The sequence below is a fragment of the Capricornis sumatraensis genome, chromosome 23 (assembly GCF_032405125.1).
Source record: "Capricornis sumatraensis isolate serow.1 chromosome 23, serow.2, whole genome shotgun sequence".
NCBI classification, from domain to species: Eukaryota; Metazoa; Chordata; class Mammalia; order Artiodactyla; family Bovidae; genus Capricornis; species Capricornis sumatraensis.
In genome coordinates, this window is record NC_091091.1 from 37,160,522 (window position 1) to 37,183,865 (window position 23,344).

General features: G+C 51.5%; 1 protein-coding gene across 1 annotated transcript in view; it reads right to left on the reverse strand.

Moving 5' to 3' along the window:
- Positions 1-1,623: 1,623 nt before the first annotated feature.
- Positions 1,624-23,344, reverse strand: part of HSPA12A (heat shock protein family A (Hsp70) member 12A) — a 160,767-nt gene continuing 139,046 nt past the window's right edge. The window contains exons 6-12 of the mRNA XM_068961666.1: positions 17,538-17,654; positions 9,472-9,643; positions 5,824-5,910; positions 5,143-5,247; positions 4,193-4,451; positions 3,406-3,509; positions 1,624-2,261 (exon numbers count right to left, since the gene is read on the reverse strand). Coding sequence (XP_068817767.1) covers positions 1,624-2,261; positions 3,406-3,509; positions 4,193-4,451; positions 5,143-5,247; positions 5,824-5,910; positions 9,472-9,643; positions 17,538-17,654 — 1,482 coding nt within the window. The remainder of the gene's footprint in view (positions 2,262-3,405; positions 3,510-4,192; positions 4,452-5,142; positions 5,248-5,823; positions 5,911-9,471; positions 9,644-17,537; positions 17,655-23,344) is intronic.

Below are 23,344 nucleotides of genomic sequence, written 5' to 3' on the forward strand. Positions count from 1 at the left end.
TTCCTGCAGTTGGCTCCTGGAAGTGGAAGACTGGCTTTGCAAGTGGGGAAGGATGGGGAGCAGGCACACACACCAGTTGGTTCATCTGCCCCATTCTCCGGCTGCCTTTCTTCCAATCTCTTTCCTCCCAGGTCCTGCCATCCCCAAGCCAGGTGGAGCTCCAGCCCCACTCCCCAGAGGGCAAGGGGTGGGCTCCTGGCCCTTCACTTGTAGATCCTCTCCCTCAAGGAACCTAACCAGAGGCTGCAGTCTGTGCCCCAGCTTTCGAAAAACCTAAAGTTGGGAGTTTCCAGATTCCAATTCAGCCACAGTCCCCTTCGGCATTTACTAAACATCGCAGATTCAGGTTCCCTCTCCAAGACTCAAGTTCATAAAAGGGAGAGGATCCAGGAACCTGTTTTTAAGAAGCCCCCAGGCAGTTCTTGCATGGGAGATCCACAGATCTGCTTTGAACAAAAACAAAAACCAGCCTCAATCGTTCAGTATCGATCTCTGAATGCCTGTAGGTAGAATCTTCAGTTCAAGTTTAGAAACGGAAGATTTTAACGAAACATTTCGTAGAACAGATTCTCTGCCTGTGTATCACTAATGTAGTCTTCCCAAAATGTGGAATTAAATGGCCAAAAACTCTTAGGGAGATGAGGGCGAGCCGGGAGGAGGGAGTTAGTTGAAAATATGTGTGCTCTTTGAGGAAAGGGGCTGTTTCAAAGCCTGTTCCCATGTTCACGCCCAGGCTTGGTGATGTGAACAAGGCAACTTGCGACTTCATTTTCTCACACAGAATCCTACTGAGGTTAACTCGAATTACTTATGAATTCAGAAATCAGGATTTGGCCTTTGGGGAGTTCTTTCCCAGCATATAAATAACCCGGGATACGTCAGTAGCTCGATATCCATTTCCCTCGAAGCAAATTTTCACCTGCTGAAAAGCTGAGGTGTCAGCGCTCCCACTCACAAATCCTAGCGGATTAGCTGAAGCTGCAGTCATTCTTCACTGAGCCTATTTGGAAGTTAAATTATGAGAACCTAAAATAGTGCCCAGTGTAGGCAGGCTTCTCCCACCGGCTTGAAACACCCTCCAAGCTCACACCGAGTCACCGCTTTCAATCACATGATGATGAAAAGGAATTAACTGCAGATGGATGGTATTTTATATGGACTGCCATCCAAAATACGTGAAAAGAAAAGTCTCAGAGAGATGAAGAGTCTCCCCTTGGCTCAAAGATCTTATTTCAAATCTGGAAAGGTTGTGATAGGGTATCCTAAGTTCTGCGGAAGGGAGAACTCTTCAATCCCAGCCCAATCACTGCTGCAGAAATGTACTGATTCCCTTGTCAGGTGGGCGTTTCATCACTTTTTACCTGTGAACACTAGCTGCTCTTCTAGGACGCTCAAATTTCCTATTCCCCGACCTCCATCTTCACTGCCACCAGCTTTTCTGACTCCAGTGTGCCCTCCGAAACATCCCCTAATTATGTCTAGCCCTGGCTGCTCTCATCTTCCCCGCTGGAATTCAGATGGGTAATGGCAAGGGTCAAGGGCAGGGAAAGAACAGTCAGGGTTGAGGTCAGCAGACGCGGGTGAGCCGGGTCCACGGCGGGGCCCGGCGGCGGGGAGGGCCGGTTAGTAATTTAAGAAGTCGATCCCAACCTTGACACTCTTGGAAGTGGCTATATCAATGGCCGTGGCCTTGATCTCGGTGTCCCCGAACTGCATGAGGGTCTGGATCTCCCTGCGGGCGGGCACGTTGGTACTGCTGGCCCCGGTGAGATCCAGGCGCAGCGTGCCGCACTTCTTCACCCCGGGGTCGGTGATGAAGCTCACGTCGTCCAGCTCGGAGCTGTAGATGTTGATGACGATGACCAGCTGGGAGGGCTTGGCCGGGGTGTAGCTGCGCTTGACCAGCTCGCCCAGGGCCACGGACTGGTCGGCGGAGATGAATTTGTCGAAGACGTCGGTGCACCAGCGGGTGCCGTCCTTCACCAGCAGCTTCTCGGGCGGGTGCTTGCCCTCCACGTAGCGGTTCAGCACGCCCACCCCGTAGGTGAGTGGGGACCGGCGCACCTTGATGACCGCGGGGTCCAGGCCGAAGAGGACGGCGCCCTTGAGGATGGTGAGGCCCACGTCCTGGGGGATGATGACGCGGCACTTGTCGCCAAAGGCACCCTGTACCGCCTGCTGCAGGAGGGGCGCCTCGGCGAAGCCGCCCACCAGGAAGAGGAACTTGACCGTGGACACCTCCGGCTTCTGAAACAGGTCCCCTGAAAGGCAAGAGGAGGGGACAAGTGACCTGTCACCAGAAGCCAAGGGGGACTGGGTGGCCTGAGGAGGTGGGGAATGGACCAACTGGAGGACACTCTTGGTCTGAACTCGAACAGATTACTTTTGTAGAGCTAGTCCTTTAAGGAAAGGAGGTTTGATGGGCCCCCGGGTGGTCCAGTGGTTAAAAATCCGCCTCACAATGCAGCAGACACCAGTTCGATCCCTAGTCCAGGAAGATTCCAGCTGCCGCAGGGCAACTAAGCCCGTGTGTCACAACTAGTAAGCACACTCTGGAGCTTGTGCTTGGCAACAGGAGAAGCCCACAGGCGCACCGCAGCTGGAGGGCAGCCCCCACTCACTGCGACCAGAGAAGGGCCTCAGGCAGCAACAAGACCCAGCACAGCCAACAGTAAATGTATGAATAGACTATTTTTAAGGAAAGGAGGTCTGTACATCAGTATGCTCAGGAATGAAAACTCAAGCTACTGCTAAGTAGAGACCCATTTTCACAGCTAGACGGTGATCAGTTTAGGCAGTTCTTTGTTAGGTGTGAATGAATACCCCTCACCGTCTCCAAACCTGCGGTTCTCTTAAATGAGTCAAGGCAGGCTGTTAGAAATATTATTCTTTGGTTTTCATCAAATTCCCATCCCATCCCTGGGGGTTCTGATTGGCTAGGTACGGAGTGGGAAGTGGAGGCCCTGGATACTGGAAGAGGCCTTGGTGAGTCTACTGTGTCCCCAGGTGAGGGCCCTGGTGTGTGTTTGGTGGGAGAGGTGGGGATAGACCTTTGATTTATATAACCGTTCCTCCATCCCAGCAGAGGTTATGGTTTCCAATTTATTCTGATAAAGCAAGGGCCATCCCTTCACTAAGGCCAGTCACTCGATGATAATATTGCTTTAGATGTCTCAGCTCTCTGACTTTTGAAGCCAGACAGAAAGCCCAGATGAGTAGGGGCTTTCAGCCACCCTCGTAGATGCCCAGGCCCTGCCCACTCCTGCCGGAGCCCTGACCCGTGGCGCCAAACCCTGGACCCCCTGCCATCCTGATTTCACATATACTGGCGGGTGATGCTGGAAATGCCAGTCCCCATTCTTGGCTCTGCCCCACCAAGTGGCCAAGCCCTGGCTGATCACTTACGGAGATGCTCAATGATGCTGTCGATAGTCGGCTTAAAAAGGGCATTCATGGCATCTGGACTCATCCTCAGCATCCCCTGCGAGGACCACTTGACAAAATCCACACTGTGGGGTGAGCAGAGAGAGAGTGAGAGTGTAGAAAGGATACCCAAGTCACGGGCCCTGGCAGAACAGCTGTCACGTCTGAGTGGGCAAGGGGGTCTGAAAGCCCAAAGATCCCTTAGTAATACCCTAAACCACCAGGATCTAGACCCTTAGGAGCTTAAAAGCTAAGGCACAACCTCTTCCATTTCTCTTTACTTTGGGCTCTGGCCAACCCTCTCCTGATACAGTGAAAGCCAAAGTCTAATGCAAAAGACAGGGTGATAATTCATTCAACAACTATTTACTGAGCACCTACTCAGTGCTCAGTAACCCACAACAGAACCCACAACAGGTTCTGTTGTGGACTCTGGGGACAAAGCAGGAGCCAAACTTCTCTGCTTTCGTAAAGCTTATCTTTTTAGTGCATAATCATAGCTAACACATAAATAGCACCTTCTAGGTCCCAGGCATTGTGCTAAGCGTATATGAATTCATTTCATCCTCACAGCAACACTTTCAGGTAAGTGGAATTATCATGCCCATGTTCCAGATGAAAAAACTAAGGACCAGAAAAGTTGAGTCACTTGCCCAAGATCACACAGCAAGCGGGTAGGATTGGAACTCAGAGTCCACACCCCCTTCCTCCCTCCCATCAACATGTTCTACCCTCTGGACTGTCCTGAGCCAAATGTGAGCCGACTCACTTGCTCTTCCTCAAGGCGTGCTCCACGCTGTGTCCCCGGAACTTCTTGTAGTAGTCAATGAAGGAGAAGGGCAGGGTGATGTTCAGTGGGTTGGTTCGGTCTGGGGCAGCCGCTCTTTTTCGAGACTCAAATGCAATCATTAAGTCAACCCAGGCCGCAGGACGCTTGATTTTAAATTGCTCAATAAAATCCTCTCCGAATATTTTACACAGAAGCTTTTCAAATTCGTAGTCTACTCCTAAAGATCCATAGGGTCCACCTGGGTCAAGAACAAAATGGGAGACCACTCTGTCAAAAACAGAAACAGAATCCGAAGTCTGAGTAGCAGCCTACCCTGGGTTCTGCCAAAGACAGTAGCCCAAACGTGGGCCCACTTAGCCAGCAGACCACGGCTGTGTGTTCTTACTCTTTAAAACCCTTAGGTTCTTCTTATTCCACATGGGAAAACTTTCCTGTAAAAATCACTCATCAACAATCGGTTTAAAATTATTTACATTTTAAATAAAACCAATGCATCTAGCTAATTGGGAGCATTGTGGTATTCCTGCCCAAGAAATCTAAGGACAGAGTCAGTGAAGCCAGCAGACCTCACCGAGTCCCTGTGACCTACTAATTACTCATCCTTTCCATCCTAAGAGGACAAGACGTTCTTTGGTTTGGTGGTCTCATCCTGGGACCTCCCAGGAAAGCTTAGCCACAGCACCAAATCACATGTGATGATCATGGCCAGGATCTGAAACAGGCTCACTTTAGGCCCAGACCCAAGTTATGGCAGTTTGTGTTTAAAGGCCATTTAATGGCATTTTGCTTTCTGGTCTCACACATCCATACTGCTCATAATCCCACGTGCTGATGGCATTGAAAGAATGAGATGCTGAGAGTAATCAGAAATGAGTAAAACAGCTCAGGTATGAGAACATTAGCCACTTCCCTCATTTTCTCAGACTTACCTGTTGCTTTGTACAGTTCTTTAAGATGCCCCTCTGGTAACCGTATCTGATGGACTGTCAGGTCAACGGTGCCACCGCCACTGTCCACCACCACATACTTGTCACCTGGTATAAAACAGCCATCCTTTATACAGACCACTTGTCCACTGTGTCCTGGAACAATCTGGCAGGTGATGACGGTGTACCTAGCTAAGCTCCATCAACACCCAGTAGTACAATGGTTTTACTAATCAGGAGCACAGTGAGTTATTCATGACTAAAGAGAATGAGATAATGTCTGCCCAGAAGTGCTGGTTAGCATGGACTGTGAACACAGATGAACGAATCTTTAAAGCATTCATGTCACACGACACTGCATACCTGGCACATACAAGCCAATAAGGTAACAGCACCATCGAATGACCTGCTGTTTATAACACAAGGCTTATCCTGGAACTGGTGAGTTCCAGCTCCTACTTTTCTTCTGAAGAGCCTATATGGTTTTAGAACATGCAAAATTACAGCTCCAAAAAGAGCTCTCCCTGGGCAAGCAGGTCTGTGAAACCAACTGATTTGGAACATTTCCCAAAAGTGTAAAAGGAACAAATAGGAATGCATTTTTGCCAACACACACACACACACACACACACACACGCGCACACACAAAATCCAGCAGGGGCAAAGGACATTCAAGGACACTACCTTCCTCCAGCTCAGACCAGATTTCTCCTATGACATTCTCCACCAGAAAGGTCCGACTCTGCCGATTACGTCGTATGTGTTCCTTAGCTAGTGGCCAACACAAAGAAAATAACAACGGGTGAGAAAGCATGAAAGAGCCGCAGTCCCTGAAGTCAGTGGAGGTGAAAGAGCATGGGAGGTTTGGGAACAGAACATTCGGTGATCTCGATCGGAATGATTACATAAGTACAACAGGGGGAATGACAAAGCCAGCTCTTCCACAGCAAGGAGCTTATTTCCACCAGCCTCCATCTATCTATTCATCTGCCTGGAGCTAGCCAGTGCCCTGCTGAAAAGCTCACCGTGGTGAGATTCCCTTCCTCCAGGAACAGTTTCAGGGGAATGGAAATAAAATAGGTCAGTTTCCTGGCTCTGCTGCCCTAGGGAGGAAGCTGTCTGCCAAATGGCCTGCAGTGCGCTTGGTTAAATAATTTCACATCAAGGAACTTGGTCTGATACATGGAATGCGGGGTATGTTTTCCTAACTGGATCTGGGATAAACCGGCCAGAAGCCCTTTCCAGACTCCGTTGAAGTCGATATGCTCTTCCGCCACAAGGTGGCGCGGCTGAACCTAGCAAAGTCGACGCCGCCTTTTTCCTGCATAATGCGGGACAACCTAGGGGTGGCTGGGGTACTCAGTGGCTGTGATGCCATGCATGGGTATTTCATCTCCCGCTGGCTCCCGACAGCCCCGTGAGACGGACAGGGCCCAGATCATCGTCCTGTGTTCAGACGAGGAAACCATGTCAGGGAGGTCAAGGGACTTGCCGTTCCCACGACTCTGTCTTGCAGCCTGAAATGAACCCTCAGACGGCAGACCCCCTGCCTTTGAGACTTAACAATTTAGAGTGAAGTCTGAAGACGCTGAATAGGAATGTTAAGAGGAGGGAAAGATGCTGTGAGAGGGAGCCTGGGAAGCACCTGAGCATAGGCACGATGGGAATTGGGGCAAATCACTTAACCTCTCTCAGCTTCAGTTTCCTCATCCATAAAACGGGATGATACTACTTGGCCCAAGTTCCACGCAGGCTGAGCAGGGACTGGCGCTCTGATTTGTTGTCAGCACCCACTGTGACACCAGGCACACAGTAGGTGATGAGGAAGGCAAAGCACCAAGTATGAGACAGTGAACCCAACAAATGACCCCTACCATGAACAGTTTAGAGCAATCCTGGTTTTACAGACAAAGGCTCTAATCCACCGCTCTGCCCCCCACCAAATCTTTAGTCTCTCAGCCCTACATCTGCTGCTTGTTATCCAATAAAGGACCCTTGACCCCCCAGCTTCCTTCAGCAAGGAGCACAGTGTTCACAAAGCAGCATCTCCTCTGGGGATCAGAATGGCAAACATCAACATTGCGCCAGCCTTAAGCTCCTCAGGCCACCCGTGATTAAAGAGCTCCGGCAGGCCTGTGGGGTCCCTGGACTCAGGGCTTCTCTCCTATGCCCAGCTCCAGATGAACTTACACTGAACACTTTGCCGTGGGGACTGACTTTCCAAAACAGTCTAGGTGGCCAAGAAAATGGCATGTGTAAAAAATGGCCAAGTGAAGCTAATAAAATATGTTCTGCGTGCTCAGAAAATCCTGTTTTTCAGGCAAATATGGCAAAGATTGTGAAAAATGTAGCCTTTACTAATGTCGTTAAGTCTTTTTGGAGTCAAATAACGCCAACAGTGGCCCCTGCAGTGCTGGGGACAGAGTGCCAGCTCTGGTCTCCTCAGTGGTGGCCACTGGATGTCCATTGGGGAGTGGCATCAGAGCGCAGAGAATGGCCCGGGATGGGGGACTCAGGCTACTGATGCCATCCTGGGTACCCCCTGATTAAGCACTCTGCCAGGCCTTCCCACACAGCACTCTGTCCTTTTGGGAGGGAGGTTCTCACCAAAAAGCAAGGTAAAGATGGAACCCCTGCCTCACTGACCCTCTGAGTGATGGTGGCCAACAACATGAGGATTTCAAAAACCAAAGACACCCCTCTGAGCACAGAAAACAGCAAATCCCTCAAGGCACAGGACACAGACATGGAGCAGTGTGGGCATGATAGGATACATTAAAGGAAAGAAAAACAAAATCTCTTGAGCTCTTGGGAAGGGCAGGCATTCTAACAGTTCCCTTCTATGTGAATGTTGTGCTTAAGAAGTGTCAAGGAGAGCTGTGCTCAATCAGCTAATTCTGGCATGAGCGGCTATCTATGAACAATGAGTAAAGATCAGTATATGAAATAGAGAGCCCAGGCAGACATTCCTCTTTCTTCCAATTAAAACAACGATCCTGAATATTTACAACGTGAACGCTAGCTAGCCTTGTGAGAAAAAGGCAAATTGAGCCCTGAGACTTGGAGGGAAGCCTGTTTCCGTTTGCTCTGGGTGAATCAGATCCAGGTGGCGAACACATGGTCCTGGCAGGCTGAGGGGGCAGCAGCCTGGTGACAAGTTAACTTCTTGCCACTGTCTCATGGCTCAGGTTCACAGGCTCCTCCATCCTAGGTTAAAAATGCAGAGCAGTGGCCGCTGGGGCAGAGTCACCTTGTAAAGAGGAAGAGAGCTCTGTCTGGACAGGAATGTGTGCCCTCCAAGGGTGAGCCTGGGGCCCAGTCCCCCAGGCAGTGCAGAAACAGCCTTCAAGCTGAGGAACAAGGAAAGCTCTGGGACAACTGGTGACAGTCTCACTCACGTCATCCCTCTCCTCCTCCAGGACCTGGGCCTTCCAGGGCAGGATGGAGGTGGGCTGGCGTGATGGGGGGGGGGGGTGCCTTTGAAGTCCTCACTTAGGCAGAAAGCTCAGAGCTGGGGTGCACAGTGCCACCCCCCACAGCTCCTTAGCATCCATGTTCACCCGCATGGCTCTGACTGACCCAGGGTATCTTCAGACTCCATGGCTCTGGACAGATCTAAAGAGCCCTACATTCCAGGGAAAACAGTTCTGAGGAGCAAGCTTGTGAGCAACTTGCATATAGGTCAATATCAGGTTTTTCCATAAACTGTCACGGAATTTTTGGCCAACCCAATATTGGAGAGAAAAAAGGCCCTTAAAATGTCCAACCTGGGTTTCCCTGGGCAGTGTTCCTTCCCACAGTTAAATGAGCGTCAACCCCTCAGGGAAAGTCTGCCCTTTTCACCTCTAGCCTCAACTCTCACCAGGTTTATAGTTAAGATTCACAATGAGCGCATCACGTACAAAGCGGCCCCAATGAATGAGTCAGCAATAAACCAACAGTCTTAATGGAGGCATTAATAACAGGCCAGTGGAATTAGATTAAGAATCAGTTAATAGACAGGAAAGACTTAAAAGCGGAGTAAAATGCATGGCCAAGAGCCACTCTTGGACTGCTGCACGGGCTTGGGAGAGAAGGGTCCTCCCCTTAGGCACTAGGGTGGGTGATGAACAAGGGTAACCACTGATGAGTTTACAGTGTCCTTGGAGGGGCCAGGTTGTGGGAGGGGGGGAGCTGAGCACAGAGGTACTTAACTCCAGCCTCCTCCAGAAGCATCTTGAGGTCTCCAGACCACACTGAGTGCCTTCGCAAACTCCGAGGCAGAGACACATGCAGGGGGCCAGAGTGGGGCGGAGGGGCGGGTGGCGGGGAGGGGAGAGAGAGAGCAGGTACCCTGTGCAAACCCAGCTCCTACTGTGTCACTGGGGCTGCACCCGTTGGCCGCGGCCTTGCTGCTTAGATCAGTCATCTGGTGCAGCCGCAGCTTCCGGCAGTAGATGGAGGCTGCCTCGGGCTCCAGGGCAATGATGAGCTGCTCCGAGTTCTCCGGGGAGGCCAGGCCTGCCTGGAAGACAGAAGGCAAGGCTGGGACCCCTCCGAGGACACCCCCACCCTGGGAGTGAGCACCCCCAAGGAAGGGGTGCTTGTTGGGGAAACTCCCTCTACAGGCCCCTGCAGAGCCTAAAATCGGGGGTGACTGGGTGCTGAGCCCTAAGCCAGGTACCCAAACATCACAGGGTGGGCAAAGGAGAGAAAGAAAGGGAAAGTGAAGTCGCTTAGTCGTGTCCAACTCTTTGCGACCCCGTGGACTGCAGCCTGCCAGGCTCCCCTGTCCATGGGATTTTCCAGGCAAGAGTACTGGAGTGGGGTGCCAATGTACAAGTATTCTTGGTGAGTGCCAGGCTCTGTGACCCTCAAGGCTGCCTGCATGTTTGGCCCGCTTGGCCCACAGCTGGGAAGCCCAAAGGGGCAAAGGACCCAAAACTTAGAAAACCAACCCAGGATGGAAGGCCGATGACGGTCTGTTTCCGGTTCCAGAACCAAATGGTAGGACCGAGGCCTAGCAAACCCCGATGGTCGGTGGCCTAGGAAACAGAAAGGCCATCGCCGGACCTCAGCTGTGCAAGAATCTGAATCTGCTATGTGGGCATCTGACCTGTTATCTCCAGAGCACCGAGGGGGCTCCAGGAGAAAGCCCCTCACCCCCGCCCTGGAATCCACAGAGTCCCCAGGTCCTAGATGCAGGGGAAAGCCCACTGGCAGTTATCCTATGCAAAGCCCCTCTCCTGTTCACAGCAGATGTGAGTCTGCCCTGTGACGCCTGGCTTGCTCCAGCCACAACCCCTCCAGGCCTCTCGAAGGGCAGCCAGGGGGCTTCAGGAACACCCCTCTGAGGGTGCGCAGAGACACAGACTGGCTTGGCCTTGACCTGGAGCATGAGGTGTGGCTTGGTTGTTGAAGCTGCCCATGCGCATGGATGTCCTTGGTTGCCAACACAACGGGAAACTAAAACTAGCTCGTTCCGGTACCGCTGTGTTTACTGTCTTTGCTGCCATTTCCGAGGGAAGCCGGGATGCTCCCCAGGTGCAACATCCACTTTGGAGAAGGCCCCCAGTTCTCCCCAGGCCCCAGGAGAAGGCAACCAGCGGCCTCCCCAGGCTCATCTTGTCAGCCAGGGACAAAGGTCTGCCTAACATCACACTTGTAAATGCCCATGGGGAAAAGCCAGCCTAGGGTCATGAGCAGAAGAGGCTCTGGAGGGTCAATTATTGGGCAAGGAAGGGAGGGGAGTTGAGGTTAGAAACTGCAGACACCTTTCGTCCAATTCCTTCACTTTATGCAGAAAGAAACTAAGGTTTAGAGAGGTAGGGTGACCAACTGTCCTGGGTTTCCTGGGACACTGATATCTCAGTGCCCAAACTGGGACAGTCTTAGGCTCCAGGGTAGCCAACAGAAGTGAGAGCCAGCCCAGGCTCCACAGACTAGCTCTTGAACTGGTTCTGAGCTCTCCTGCTCTTAGTAACTCCAGTTACTGAAGTGGGGCCCAGTCCTCCATGCTTTGACAGAACTCCTGGGTGCCCCTAACACTCCCCTCCTGAACTGGTTTGAAGGTGTGATCTCCACTCATTTAGTCTGGGCCAGGACTGCCTTATACCTGCTGCCATCTGTTCTCCCAAATAACCATATTATCCCAAATGAACCAATCAACTAGGTCTCAGATACCATCAGCCGGCAGGTGACAAAGTCTCTACTTTGCCAAAACTAAATGTCTGCCAAGGGCAGAACCCTTCTGGAAGACTGTCCTTTACAAAACCAGATGGAACCATACATGCTTTCACTCTCCACCAGGAACCCGCCTCCTTCTTGCCTCAGCTGAGCCCAACCACACAAGCAGGATCTGTTGCGCATCGGCCGGGCCCCCAGGTTGAAGAGGCCAGGTCTGCCCTGAGCTTACCCGGGTCAGTGGGTGATTGGCGCAGGTGTGTGCCAAGATTCCGGTCCCAGGGATTAAACTGCCCCCTCCCCCAGCCTCACTTTCTCGCAGGATCTCATCAGACAGCCTCAGTAAAAAGGCAGCCAAGGGTTAAAGTGCCTGATGAAAGACACCACGGGCTTCCCACAGCAAGTGCCGCCAGGAACAGGGAAACCTCTGAACCTTTCTCCCCAGGATCCCAGAGGGAAAACTCCAGAGTGACAGCAGGAGGAGCCCAGTCTGCAGCGCAGTGCTCGTGGACTGGCTCTTTCGTCCTCATAAAGCCAAGACCCTTCTAAAGCAGGAGCTCACGGGCCTGGCTCGCACCACGTGGACTGAGGAAGGACAGGTGAACAGCAAAGCAACGGGGGGCCTGGGAGACACAAGCCTCTCCTGCAAAGCTCGGGATGGGAGGAGGCTGGGGAGGGCAGAGCAGAGCGCGCCCAGGACTCGGTGTGAAGGAGGAAAGGCACATTCCTGTCTCCAGGTCCCATCAGCCGGCCAGGCGGTGCCCACGTGGCTGGTGAGAATAGCTGGGTCCAGGGCCTGTCTGGGGCAATGGGGACTGCAGGGGACAAAGGAGCAAAGAAGACAGACACCTTCATTCCTCTCCAAGCCTTCCCGGGAATTCTGAACAGGCTAACCTACATGTGAAATACCCATGGAAAGTCACATCAAGTCCAGAGGAGTGAGGGCTCTTGAGTAAAATGATACAATTCAAGGGCGTCCGAGGGTCCCTGGTGTTTGACTGAGAACACCTCCCACCGGGATGCTCCCACATCCTGAAGATGTGAAAGACAAGCAGACTGATCTGAATCTGCCCCCAGAGAGCTGGGGCTGCACCCCTCGGGGAACCATCCACCTGTCCCTCCCCAGCTGGACTGGCTCAGCTCCACAGCAAAAGCTTTGACCCATTTCCGTGAGGAGTTCCCCACAGTACCCGGGTGAGGATGCAGATGGAAGTGGAAGTGAAGAGGACCCCAAACCAGAGGGGAGGGAAAGGCAAGGTCAGTGGCGGGGGGGTGAGGGGGGTGGTCCGGCAGTGCCTGGGAGGCCCCGGACCAAGTAACCACACTCCTCTGCTTGAACCAGCCCCCGTCCCCGCTCCCCAGTGAGACCGAGGCGCTATGTCCCCACCAGCCAATGCTCAGGGAGGCCACAGGCAGAACGGAGAGAGAGGCCAGAGAAGACAGCTGTCTCCACACAGATTCCGTCTCCCCAGGAGGCTTCTGGGAGCTGCCGGGAGACTCAGAGAAAAGGAGGAAATGCAGATATATCTCTGCCAGCCTCTTACAAACCCAGATGTCTTTCTCTCTGAGCAGAAGGATGCCTTGCGCTGAAATGCAAGCTTAGTTTGTCTATAAAACCACTCCCTGTCCTCAGCAGAAGCCCCCTGGCCTAGGGGCTACAAGAGACCCCAGGGGTCTTTGCCTGGGATCTGTTCGGGGCCAACCAGGACGGAAGAGCTTGCTCTCCACTCCCGGTAACTCTATCCCTGGAGCTGGTATCCCAAGGCCACGGTTCTGTTCGATGTGAGCTCTCCCTCTGCTCAGCCCCCGGCCCAGCACGTGGCATGCTCTGCTTCCCACCGTCGATCCGTGCGGGCCTGTCTAACCTGTCCTGTAAGGAGGGGTGTTTTCTAAGGGCAGCTGTCAGGTCTTCTAGGCCTAAAGCACACAGTAGGTGCTGAGAGGGCAGCTGCCGGATGAAAGAATCGCCCATCCCTCCAGCTAGGCTTTCTGCGATCCTCTGGCCCCTCTCAAGAGAGCTTTGCAGGCATGATCTGAGGATTGTACAATCAGAAAGCCTCTGAACCAAGAGTAGGCTACTCCATCTGACTCTCCACATCTGGGCCAGCAACAGCTCCGTCGTAGTATTAGTTTTTAGAGCTCGGCTTCCTGGTCACAAGCTCCACTGGGAGGGGCGGCAGGGTGAGAAAACCACACTCCAGGGAGGCCAAGGACGAGGGTGGTTACCACCCCAACTTTTCTGCTCCTCAGCCCTGCAGTTAGCCAGGAAAATCTGCCAAGGGGCTGTGTCCACAGCTGCGTAAAAGGGCCAGACTAGTTGTGCTGGCCTGGCATCGAGCTGCAAAGAGCTACAGCTGCAGGGCTTCTGAGTGTCACGGGGTTGGGTTTCTTTCTTGATGTGATTATCTTTCACTGCGGCTTGTTCAGAAAGGGAGGTAAATGCAAGCTCTGTGAGATGAGATCATCATGGGTATGGCAATATAATTTATTTAACAGGTTTCTGGAACCTATGAGAGTCACACATTTTAAGCAAAATTCATCTAGAAATACACTAGACTACTTCCTATGCATGATTCACGCAGGACAGACTGGAACTAACTCTTATTCTAGCTCTTTTCTGAGGGCCTCAGAAGAGGCATCAGCTGTTCTTTCTGCTGCCATCTTTCCAGTGAAAGGGTCTAAAGCTGCCCCAAGAAGGTGGATCACAAAAGATGCAGCTTTAACCCACTTCTTCAGCAATCACTTGATGCAAGAGGGGTTTGGGGGGTTTCACAGATGAAGCTGCTCCCATGTCAAGTGCTGGGGAGCCCTCACGGGCCATGAGTCACAGACCGTCAAGTTCAGCTCCCAGGCCCACCCCTTGCAGGCCTGCTTCTCCCAGGGATTGCTTCTGTCTCTCTCTTCATCCAGGCCTCTTCCTCCTCCACCAGGCTGATGGGAAGTTGATGTTCAGCCATGTGACAGTGCCATGAACTTGGACCCAGGAGCCTGGAAGGAGGGGTTCCATTTGCCACATGTGAGCAGGGTGGGCTGACCAGTTTCCCAGCTGCCCTGATGGAAACCTATCCTGCTTACCCCACCTGCTCATCTGCATGAAGCCAGGGCGATGCGCCATGCTCCTGGTGGAAGGGCAGCTGGGAAGGCTCAGGTCTCAGAAGCTGGGTGGGCCAGGAACTGTCCTTTTTGCTCAGGTTCTGTATTTGTCAGATTTATTGAGAGGAACAGAACCAGTAGGATGTTTGTGTATGTAGAAGGGGGTTTATTATAAGGAGTTGGCTCACATGATTGTGGAGACTGACAAATCCTAAGACTTCAGTCGGCAAGCTGGAAGCCCTGCAGGGCAGACGGTATAATTCCTTTGCCAGCAGGCTCAAGACCAAGCAAGAGTCCAGTTAGAGGCCAAAAGCAGGGGAAACAATGTCCCAGTTTGAAGGGAGGCTGCTGCTAAGTCACTTCAGTCCTGTCCGACTCTGTGCGACCCCATAGACGGCAGCCCACCAGGCTCCTCTCCGTCCCTGGGATTCTCCAGGCAAGAATACTGGAGTGGGTTGCCATTTCCTTCTTCAGTGCATGAAAGTGAAGGCAGGCAGGCAGGAGGAATTCCCTCTTACTCTGTCTAGGAAGGTTCAGCCTTTTGTTCTAAATCAGGCCTTCAACTGATTGGATGAGACCCACCCACCTTAGAGAGGGCAATCTGCTCTATTTAGTCAATCAATGTAAATGTTAATCTCATCCAGAAACACCCTCATGGCGATACTTGGAATGATATTTGACCAAATATCTGGATACCCCTAAGCCCAGTCAAGCTGACACATAAGAAAATTAATAGCCACCATTTTCACCCTGTATAATAAACGGGAGGTGAGGAAGGAAGAGTTGGAGAAATGCTAACTTGGGAGAGTAGCAAACTCCGTTCACTTTGTCCTGAAGACTCTTCCAGAAGACAGGCTAAAGAGGGTGCCCCTAACATGCTACAGACCCCTTCCCGGAAGTACAAATGGCTTCAATGAGCCACTTGGATGTAAGCAATTTGAGAGCAGGGCCCCTGTCCCATGACCTGAGCACCTAATGCATCCTGGAAAAGAAGGCTGCTAACACAGGCTTGTTTAATGAATAAATGAAACAGTGAACAAAGAATGAATGAACAAATGGTCCCTGCCATCTTCAAATCTATGCAGTGACTGTAAACTGAACACAAGTAGCAAAAAGAGCCCCAAATTAAGCTGCACAAACGTTACAAACGTTACCCGGTAAGGAGAGGACAGATCTGGACAAACGTTACCCAGTAAGGAGAGGACAGATCCATTTGCAGGGCATCTCCTGGCCTCAGGAAGCAAATCCTCCCACCCCTTCATCCATGCTTTCACCTGGGCCCTGCCCAGGAACTGCGGGCCCTCCCACTGCCCGAGGTGACAAAGCCCAGAGGACACCCCATCCACCCCAGCCTGGCTCCCCCCCTTGGCCTCCTCAGTGTAACGGGTCTTTCCCTACACTCCCCTGCTACCCACCCAGACAGGCAGCCCTTAAAGAGCCGGCCCAGGACTCCACAGCCCTGATGAATCTACCAGTCTCTGCACCTCTTACTTTTTCAGGCTAAAAATAAGAACTGTCCCGTTTCCAGGTCACATGTTTGTTGCTGAAGTCTTCCTGAGGGCTGGAAAATGAAAAAAGTCCAAATGATGAATCTTGAGGATCCTTCCTGGGAAAACTCAGGCCCCTGGACGGCGTCTCAGCAGACACCTGGGTCCCTGGGTCCCGTCTCTGGATCCCTGGACTCTGCCTGAGGGCTGACACCTAGGAAGAGCTCCCTGATGCCCAGGGCTCCCATGGGCAGTGAAACTGCACTTGAATCTCTTCCTATTTAAAGAAGTTGTCTGTTTCTGGAACTTCTACCCGCTTCCCTCATCCCTATAAAAACAAATCTATTTTTGGCAGATGCATAGACTGAACCAGATTCTCACGCTGAACAGAGGAAGGGGAGAGCAGAGGAGACAGGCTGGGGCAGTGGCGGGAAGGAGGGGAACAGGGGTGGGGTGAGGAGGGGACACTGTCCTTCCCTGAACTGCAGTAAAGCCACCTGGAGTAAAGCCCCAGGCATGGAGGACAGTTTAAGGTGCCCAGGGCCATCTGACTGGAGCTCAGTACGCGTGTGTGTTAGTCGCTCAGTCGTGTCCAACTCTTTCAAACCGCACAGACTGTAGCCTACCAGGCTCCTCTGTCCATGGGATTTTCCAGGCAAGAACACTAGAGTGGGTTGCCATTTCCTTTTCCAGGAGATCTTCCTGACCCAGGAATCGAACCCAGGTCTCCCACATTATAGGCAGACACTTTACTGTCTGAGCCATCAGGGAAGTCCACGTGATTTTCCAGGCAAGAATACTGGAGTGGGTTGCCATTTCCTTCTCCAGGGTTAGTGCTCAGGGTGGATTCAGTTGAGGTTTTTGAAAGAAAAGGTCCTTTGAGTCTGTGGCCACACACTCAGCATTAGAGGTGTGTCTCCTGGGAAGGGCAGCTCACTCAAGGAGGCATGGCAGAAGGCATGGGTGATGTTCCCCAGCCTGCTCAGGTGGAAGGTTCTGGAAGTTGACTCCCAGGGTGAGCACTCATTTATTAACCCAGGAGACTAAGCACAAAGGATCCCACTCTGTCCTGGGATCATAATACCAGGTCAGTATGGCCGGCCACTCCCGCCATGAAGTCAGCCCCTCATGGGAGCCCCTCCACGGCACAAGTTGTCTGCAAGTGTGAGGGGTGGAGGCCATGAGGGTTTGTGGCCCCAGTGATGCCCTCCAGCACCCATGAAGGATGGGCTTGCTGTTGGCGCTGCTGGTGTTCCTACTGCCCAAGGTGCCAAAGCCCAAAGGACACCACCCCTCCTGCCCCATAGCCTGGCATCCCCCTTGACCTCCTCAGTGTAAGGGGCTTCTCCCTACACTCCCCCACTACCCACTCAGAGAGGCAGCCCTTGACCTCAGAGAGACAGGCCTTGACAACAAGACCTGGAAATGAATGAAGCCAGAAAGAAAACCGAGGCCAGCCCCTCCTATTTTCCATCAGACCCCTTATCCTCACCAGGGAGGAAGCTGAGGAATGAGAAGGCTCCTGACCTCCTGGCTGTGGGCCACCTCTTGCTGCCTCCTGAGGAGGCCTGTGAATGCTGGGGGACAGCTGAGTGGGGTGACGGCCACCACCGTGTTCATCTTGGGCCCCCCGCCTGCCCCCAGCCCCGCACTCACCTGGTAGGCAGCTTGTCTCATGAACTGCTTGGCCGGCTGCTTCCAGATGGCGGGCACTGTGATGACCCATCTGACATCAGAGTTCTCGAACTCCGAACCCGCCTGGTCGCTCAGCTCCTGAAGCCAGAGAAAATGCAGCAGGTCAAGTGGGCAGAACTGGTCCTTCCGCAGCTTCGCCGAAAATCCAGGTTTCTTGGCCACAAATTTTTGGGTCGTCTGTTCTGCAGCCCCTTGAACCTAACCAGCATCAGGGACAAGAATCTGTTGTCTGAATTTTCAGCAAACGGAGCTAACCGGCTCCTTCATTCACCGGATGTGGCCGCAGGTGGAGGCGGGCAGATCCGAGGCCTTTGGTCACTTCCTAGTCCTGTGACTTAGGGCAAGTGACCACCTCTCAGGCTTCAGCTTCCTTATCTGCACAATGGGGATAATAATAAGCTCATATCATTGTTGGGAGGATTGATCGTCTTCTCAGAGCTCCACTTCCTGACAGCTTCCTCTGCCATGTCAGTCTTGTTAAGCTCTTTCCTTACCCCATCTCCATGAACCCATTTGAGAATCCTGTCTGGAAGAGGCAGGCATGGCCCCTTTTCTACAGATGGCAAACTAAGGCCTAGACGTGTTCAGTATCTCTGTGATGACTGACCAGCTAGAGAGGTGCAGAGCCAAACTCTGCACCCAGACCCGGGTCTATCTTGATGCTAAAGGCCAAGAAAGGTCTTAACGAAATTGTTACTTTTGGTCTCAGATCTGAACAGTGCCTGGCCTACAGGAATGTTTAGCAGCTGGTGGCATTTGTAATCAGAGTTGTCACTCACTCACCTTACTGCAAGCCCAGCACATCAGGAGGGGTTTTCCTGGCAGGCTGGGAAGGGTATGAGATGAGCAACATGACGTAGCAAGAATGGTGCTGCCGTTGACTTTCAGTTAACGTAAAACCTATCTACACACAGAAACAGGCTCACAGACACAGAGATCAGACTCATGGTTGACAAGGGGAAGAGGGAGAGGATGAGGGATGGACTGGGAGTTTAAGGTTGGTAGGTGCAAACTATTACATTTAGAATGGATAAACGATAAGGTCCTGCTACACAGCACATGGAACTATATCCAGTCTCCTGGGATAAACCATAATGGAAAAGAATATATATTTTTTAATGTATATATGTGTATAACTTTGCTGTACAGCAGAGACTGGCATAACATTGCAAATCAACTATACTTAAAAAAAAAATCAGTGAGACCCACCTGGATAAACAGGATGGGTAGAAGCATCAGAGGTCTCAACCAGGCCCAAGAAGGCAAAAGAAGACCTCTGATCAGTGCTCACGCCACCTGCCCCTCCCCTCCCACTGCCACATTCCCCAGACAAATCTGAAATCAAACCCAGTGCTGCTGTTTTAGTCACCAAGTCATGTCCGACTCTTGCAACCTCAAGGACTGTAGCCCTCCAGGCTCCTCTGTCCATGGGATTTCTCAAGCAAGAATACTGGAGTGGGTTGCCACTTCCTTCTCCAGGGGATCTTCCTGACCCAGGGATTGAACCCATGTCTCCAGCTTGGCTGGCAGATTCTTCACCACTCAGCTACCTCAGAAATATATACATACATATATATGTATATATATATATATATATATATACATATTATAAAGATATCTATATACATATGTATATAGATACATATATACTTCTTCAAATTCTTTTCCATTATACGTTATTATAAGATGCTGAATACAATTCCCTGTGTTATACAAAGGTCCTGTTTTTTTCCATTTTATACATAGTAGTGTCTGTTAAGGGCTTCCCTGGTGGCTCAGCTGGTAAAGAATCCGCCTGCAATGCAGGGTACCCCAGTTTGATTCCTGGGACAGGAAGATCCCCTGGAAAAGGGTTAGGCTACCCACTCCAGTATTCTTGGGTGTCCCTGGTGGCTCAGATTGTAAAGAATCCCCCTGCAATATGGGAGACTTGAGTTTGATCCCTGGATTGGGAAGATCCCCTGGAGGAGGGCATGGCAACCCACTCTGGTATTCTTGCCTGGAGAAGCCCCATGGACAGAGGGGCCTGGTGGGCTACAGTCCACAGGGTTGCAAAGAGTCAGACATGACTGAGCGACTAAGCATAGCACAGCACAGTGTCTATTAATCCCAAACTCCTAATTCATCCCTCCCCACCCCTCTCCCCTTTGGTAACCATAAGTATGTTTTCTATGTCTATGGATCTGCTTCTGTTTTATACACAAGTTCATTTGTATCATTTTTTAGATTCTACACGTATGTGATATATGATGTTTGTCTTTGACTTACTTCACTAATACAACAATCTCTAGGTCCATCCACATTGCTGCAAATGACATTATTTCATTCTTTTTCATGGCTGAGTAATATTCCATTGTATATTTGTACCATGTCTTCTCTACCTATTCATCTAGTCAATGGACATTTAGGCTACTTCCATGTCCTTGTTATTGTATAATAAATAATGCTCCTATGAACCTTGGGGTGCATGTATCTTTTTAAATTTGCATGTATATTTTCATCTTTTCTGGATATATGTCCAGGAGTAGGATTGCTAGTAAAACAGTCATTTTCTGTTTGTGTCTATTTTTGTGTTTATTTTTTTGATCATGTTTTATTTCCTTGAGGGCTTCCCTGGTGGCTCAGCTGGTAAAGAATCCACCTGCAGTGTGGGAGACCTGGGTTTGATCTTTGGGTTGGGAAAATCCCCTAGAGAAGGGAATGGCTGCCCACTCCAGTATTCTGGCCTGGAGAATTCCATGGACTGTATAGTCCATGGGGTTGCAAAGAGTCAGACACGACAGTGACTTTTACTTTCTAACAGGAGGTCAAGGTGACAGTCTTGGACTGCAAGGAGATCAAACCAGTCAATCCTAAAGGAAATCAACCCTGAATATTCATTGGAAGGACTGACGCTGAAGCTCCAATACTTTGGCCACCTGATGTGAACTGACTCCTTGGCAAAGACCCTGATGCTGGGAAAGATTGAAGGTAGGAGAAGGGGGTGACAGAGGATGAGACAGTTGGATGGCATCACCAACTCGATGGACATGAGTTTGAGCAAGCTCCAGGAGTTGGTGATGGACAGGGAAGCCTGGCTTGCTGCAGTCCAGACTCTTTGGGGTCGCAAAGAGTCGGACATGACTGAGCAACTGAATTGAACTGAACTGATTTCTCTGTAGGTGTGCATTGGGCTGTAAAAGTAGGTGAGACTGTAATGGGTTGAGAGGGATTCTAAGGGTGCCGCCTATATTAACCATCCAGCCTGTTTTAAACTCTTTAAACAGGAAAAGGCTCAAAGATGAACGATGGGCTTTCCTAGCCATATGGAAAGTTGTCTGGTTGGGCTGTTTGTTCACCAGAGGGTGGAGACCAGCTTGGAAGGGAAGGAAGCTGTCATTGACTGAACATTTCCTGTCATGGCACTTTCACTGACTGTCCCTCGTGAACAACAAGACCGCTCCAGGGATGTGATTTCTGAGAACATCTACTCGAGCTTTTTCAGGTCCAACATGCAGCAGTCTGCTGCTCTGAATCCTCCTGCCCTTTGAACACCAGCCAGCCTCTTGGAAGGACCCAGTTCCTATATATCTCCTCAGACTTCTTCACAATATGTTCCCTGCTGGGAGAAAGTTCCTGAGGGCTCTGGCTGAGCCGACAGGTACACAACCACCCTTCATTCACCCATATTGTGTCTGATGACCTCTGCCCCCTCCCATCCCTCCCTCCCCTGAAAGATGGGCTGCTCAGGCCTGTCCTCACGTCATGGCCAACCTGAAACACACTCCAGAGTCACAGACTTTCTCAAGTCCTACATTTTCCCCGAGTTCCCGTGGCTCCTCGTCTTAACCTGAAGACACCCTGCCCCCACCGGCCTCCTTTCATGCCTGCATCTTCCTCTGGGCACTCAGTCAGTCCCTCTGGAATTCCTCTCTTCAGGCCCACAGAGGGCCACCTCCTCCCCTGCTCTGAGGCCTTCTTGGACCCACGGCGGCTCCCTTTCACTGCAGCCATGAAATTAAAAGACGCTGGCTCCTTGGAAGAGAAGTTATGACCAACCTAGACAGCATATTAAAAAGCAGAGACATTACTTTGCCAACAAAGGTCCGTCTAGTCAAAGCTATAGTTTTTCCAGTGGTCATGTATAGATGTGAGAGTTGGACTATAAAGAAAGCTGAGCGCCGAAGAATTGTTGCTTTTGAAATGTGGTGTTGTATAAGACTCTGAGAGTCCCTTGGACTGCAAGGAGATCCAAACAGTGCATTCTATGTCTGATGCAGGATACAGCATGCTTGGGGCTGGTGCATGGGGATGACCCACAGAGATGTTATGGGGAGGGAGGTGGGAGGGGGGTTCATGTTTGGGAACACATGTAAGAATTAAAGATTTAAAAAAATAATAAAAATAAAAATAAAATAAAATAAAATAAAATAAAAAAATAAAGGAAATCAGTCCTGAATATTCATTGGAAGGACTGATGCGGAAGCTGAAACTCCAATACTTTGGCCACCTGATGCGAAGAGCTGACTCATTGGAAAAGACCCTGATGCTGGGAAAGATTGAGGGCAGGAGGAGAAGGGGACGACAGAGGATAAAATGGTTGGATGGCATCCCCGACTCAATGGACGTGAGTTTGAGTAAACTCTGGGAGTTGGAGGTGGACAGGGAGGCCTGGCGTGCTGCAGTCCATAGGGTCGCAAAGAGTTGCACACGACTGAGCGACTGAGCTGAACTGGACCCAGGGCAGCTCCCTTTCCATGGGTCCCCACTGGCCTCCCTGCTCCTGTCTCTGACTGGTCACTACCTGTTTCCTGAAGTGAACCCACTTGTCTCCCTCCCACTCCCTTCCCTGGTCCTCTCCCCACCCCCTTTCATAGAAGGAACCACTCCCTCCCTCCATCACATCGGTTTATCTCCTTGGTTTTCACGATCCTCAGATGAGCCCGCAGGTGGCGTGTCAGCCTCGCCCTCAGCTCTAGGGCCTGCGCCAGCATCTGAGAGACCTGCCAACAGGTCACTCCTCTCCCACTGCGGGCCCTGAGGACCACAGCAGTCTCCCCTCCTCTAACACTGCCCTCGAGGCCACTCACTGTCCTGAGAGAAGTCCCGTGAGGGCTCCCACGACCCAGGAAGGATTCCTTCTGCTGGCATTCGAGACTGCACAATCTCATCCCCCACTCACTGTTCCTGCTCTCTCTGCAGCCTTGCCCTTTGCCTGCTCCAAACCGCCTGCTCCCCCAGCGATTGGCTATGCTTTCTTTCCCCTGAGCTATTCCTGGGCCGTTCTACCAGGTGAAACACCTGCCCTGCCAGCTGCTGTGTGGCAGAAGCCCCCAACCCCTCTCCGCCGGGGGGATTCCCTGCTGCTGTCGTTGGGTAGAATCTCTGCCTTCACTGAATCCCCAACACCCACGAATCAACTGCATATTCCACGGCAGTTTGTTTCCACACAACCAGGACTCACATAGGACCTGGCCCACAGGAAGTACTCAAAACAAAAGGCACTTGAATGGATGAAAGCAGTGTCACATTTTCACTGCTTTGGCTCCTGAAGCGACTTAGCAGCAGCAGCAGCAGCAGGCCTATTTCTGAACTTCCCAAGTGGCGCTAGTGGTAAATAACCTGCCAATGCAGGACACTTAAGAGACGCAGGTTTGATCCCTGGGTCTGGAAGATCCCCTGGAGAAGGGCGTGGAAATCCACTCCAGCATTTTTGCCTGAAGAATCCCATGGACAGAGGAGCCTGGCTGGCTACGGTCCATAAGGTTGGGGACACAACTGAAGCGACT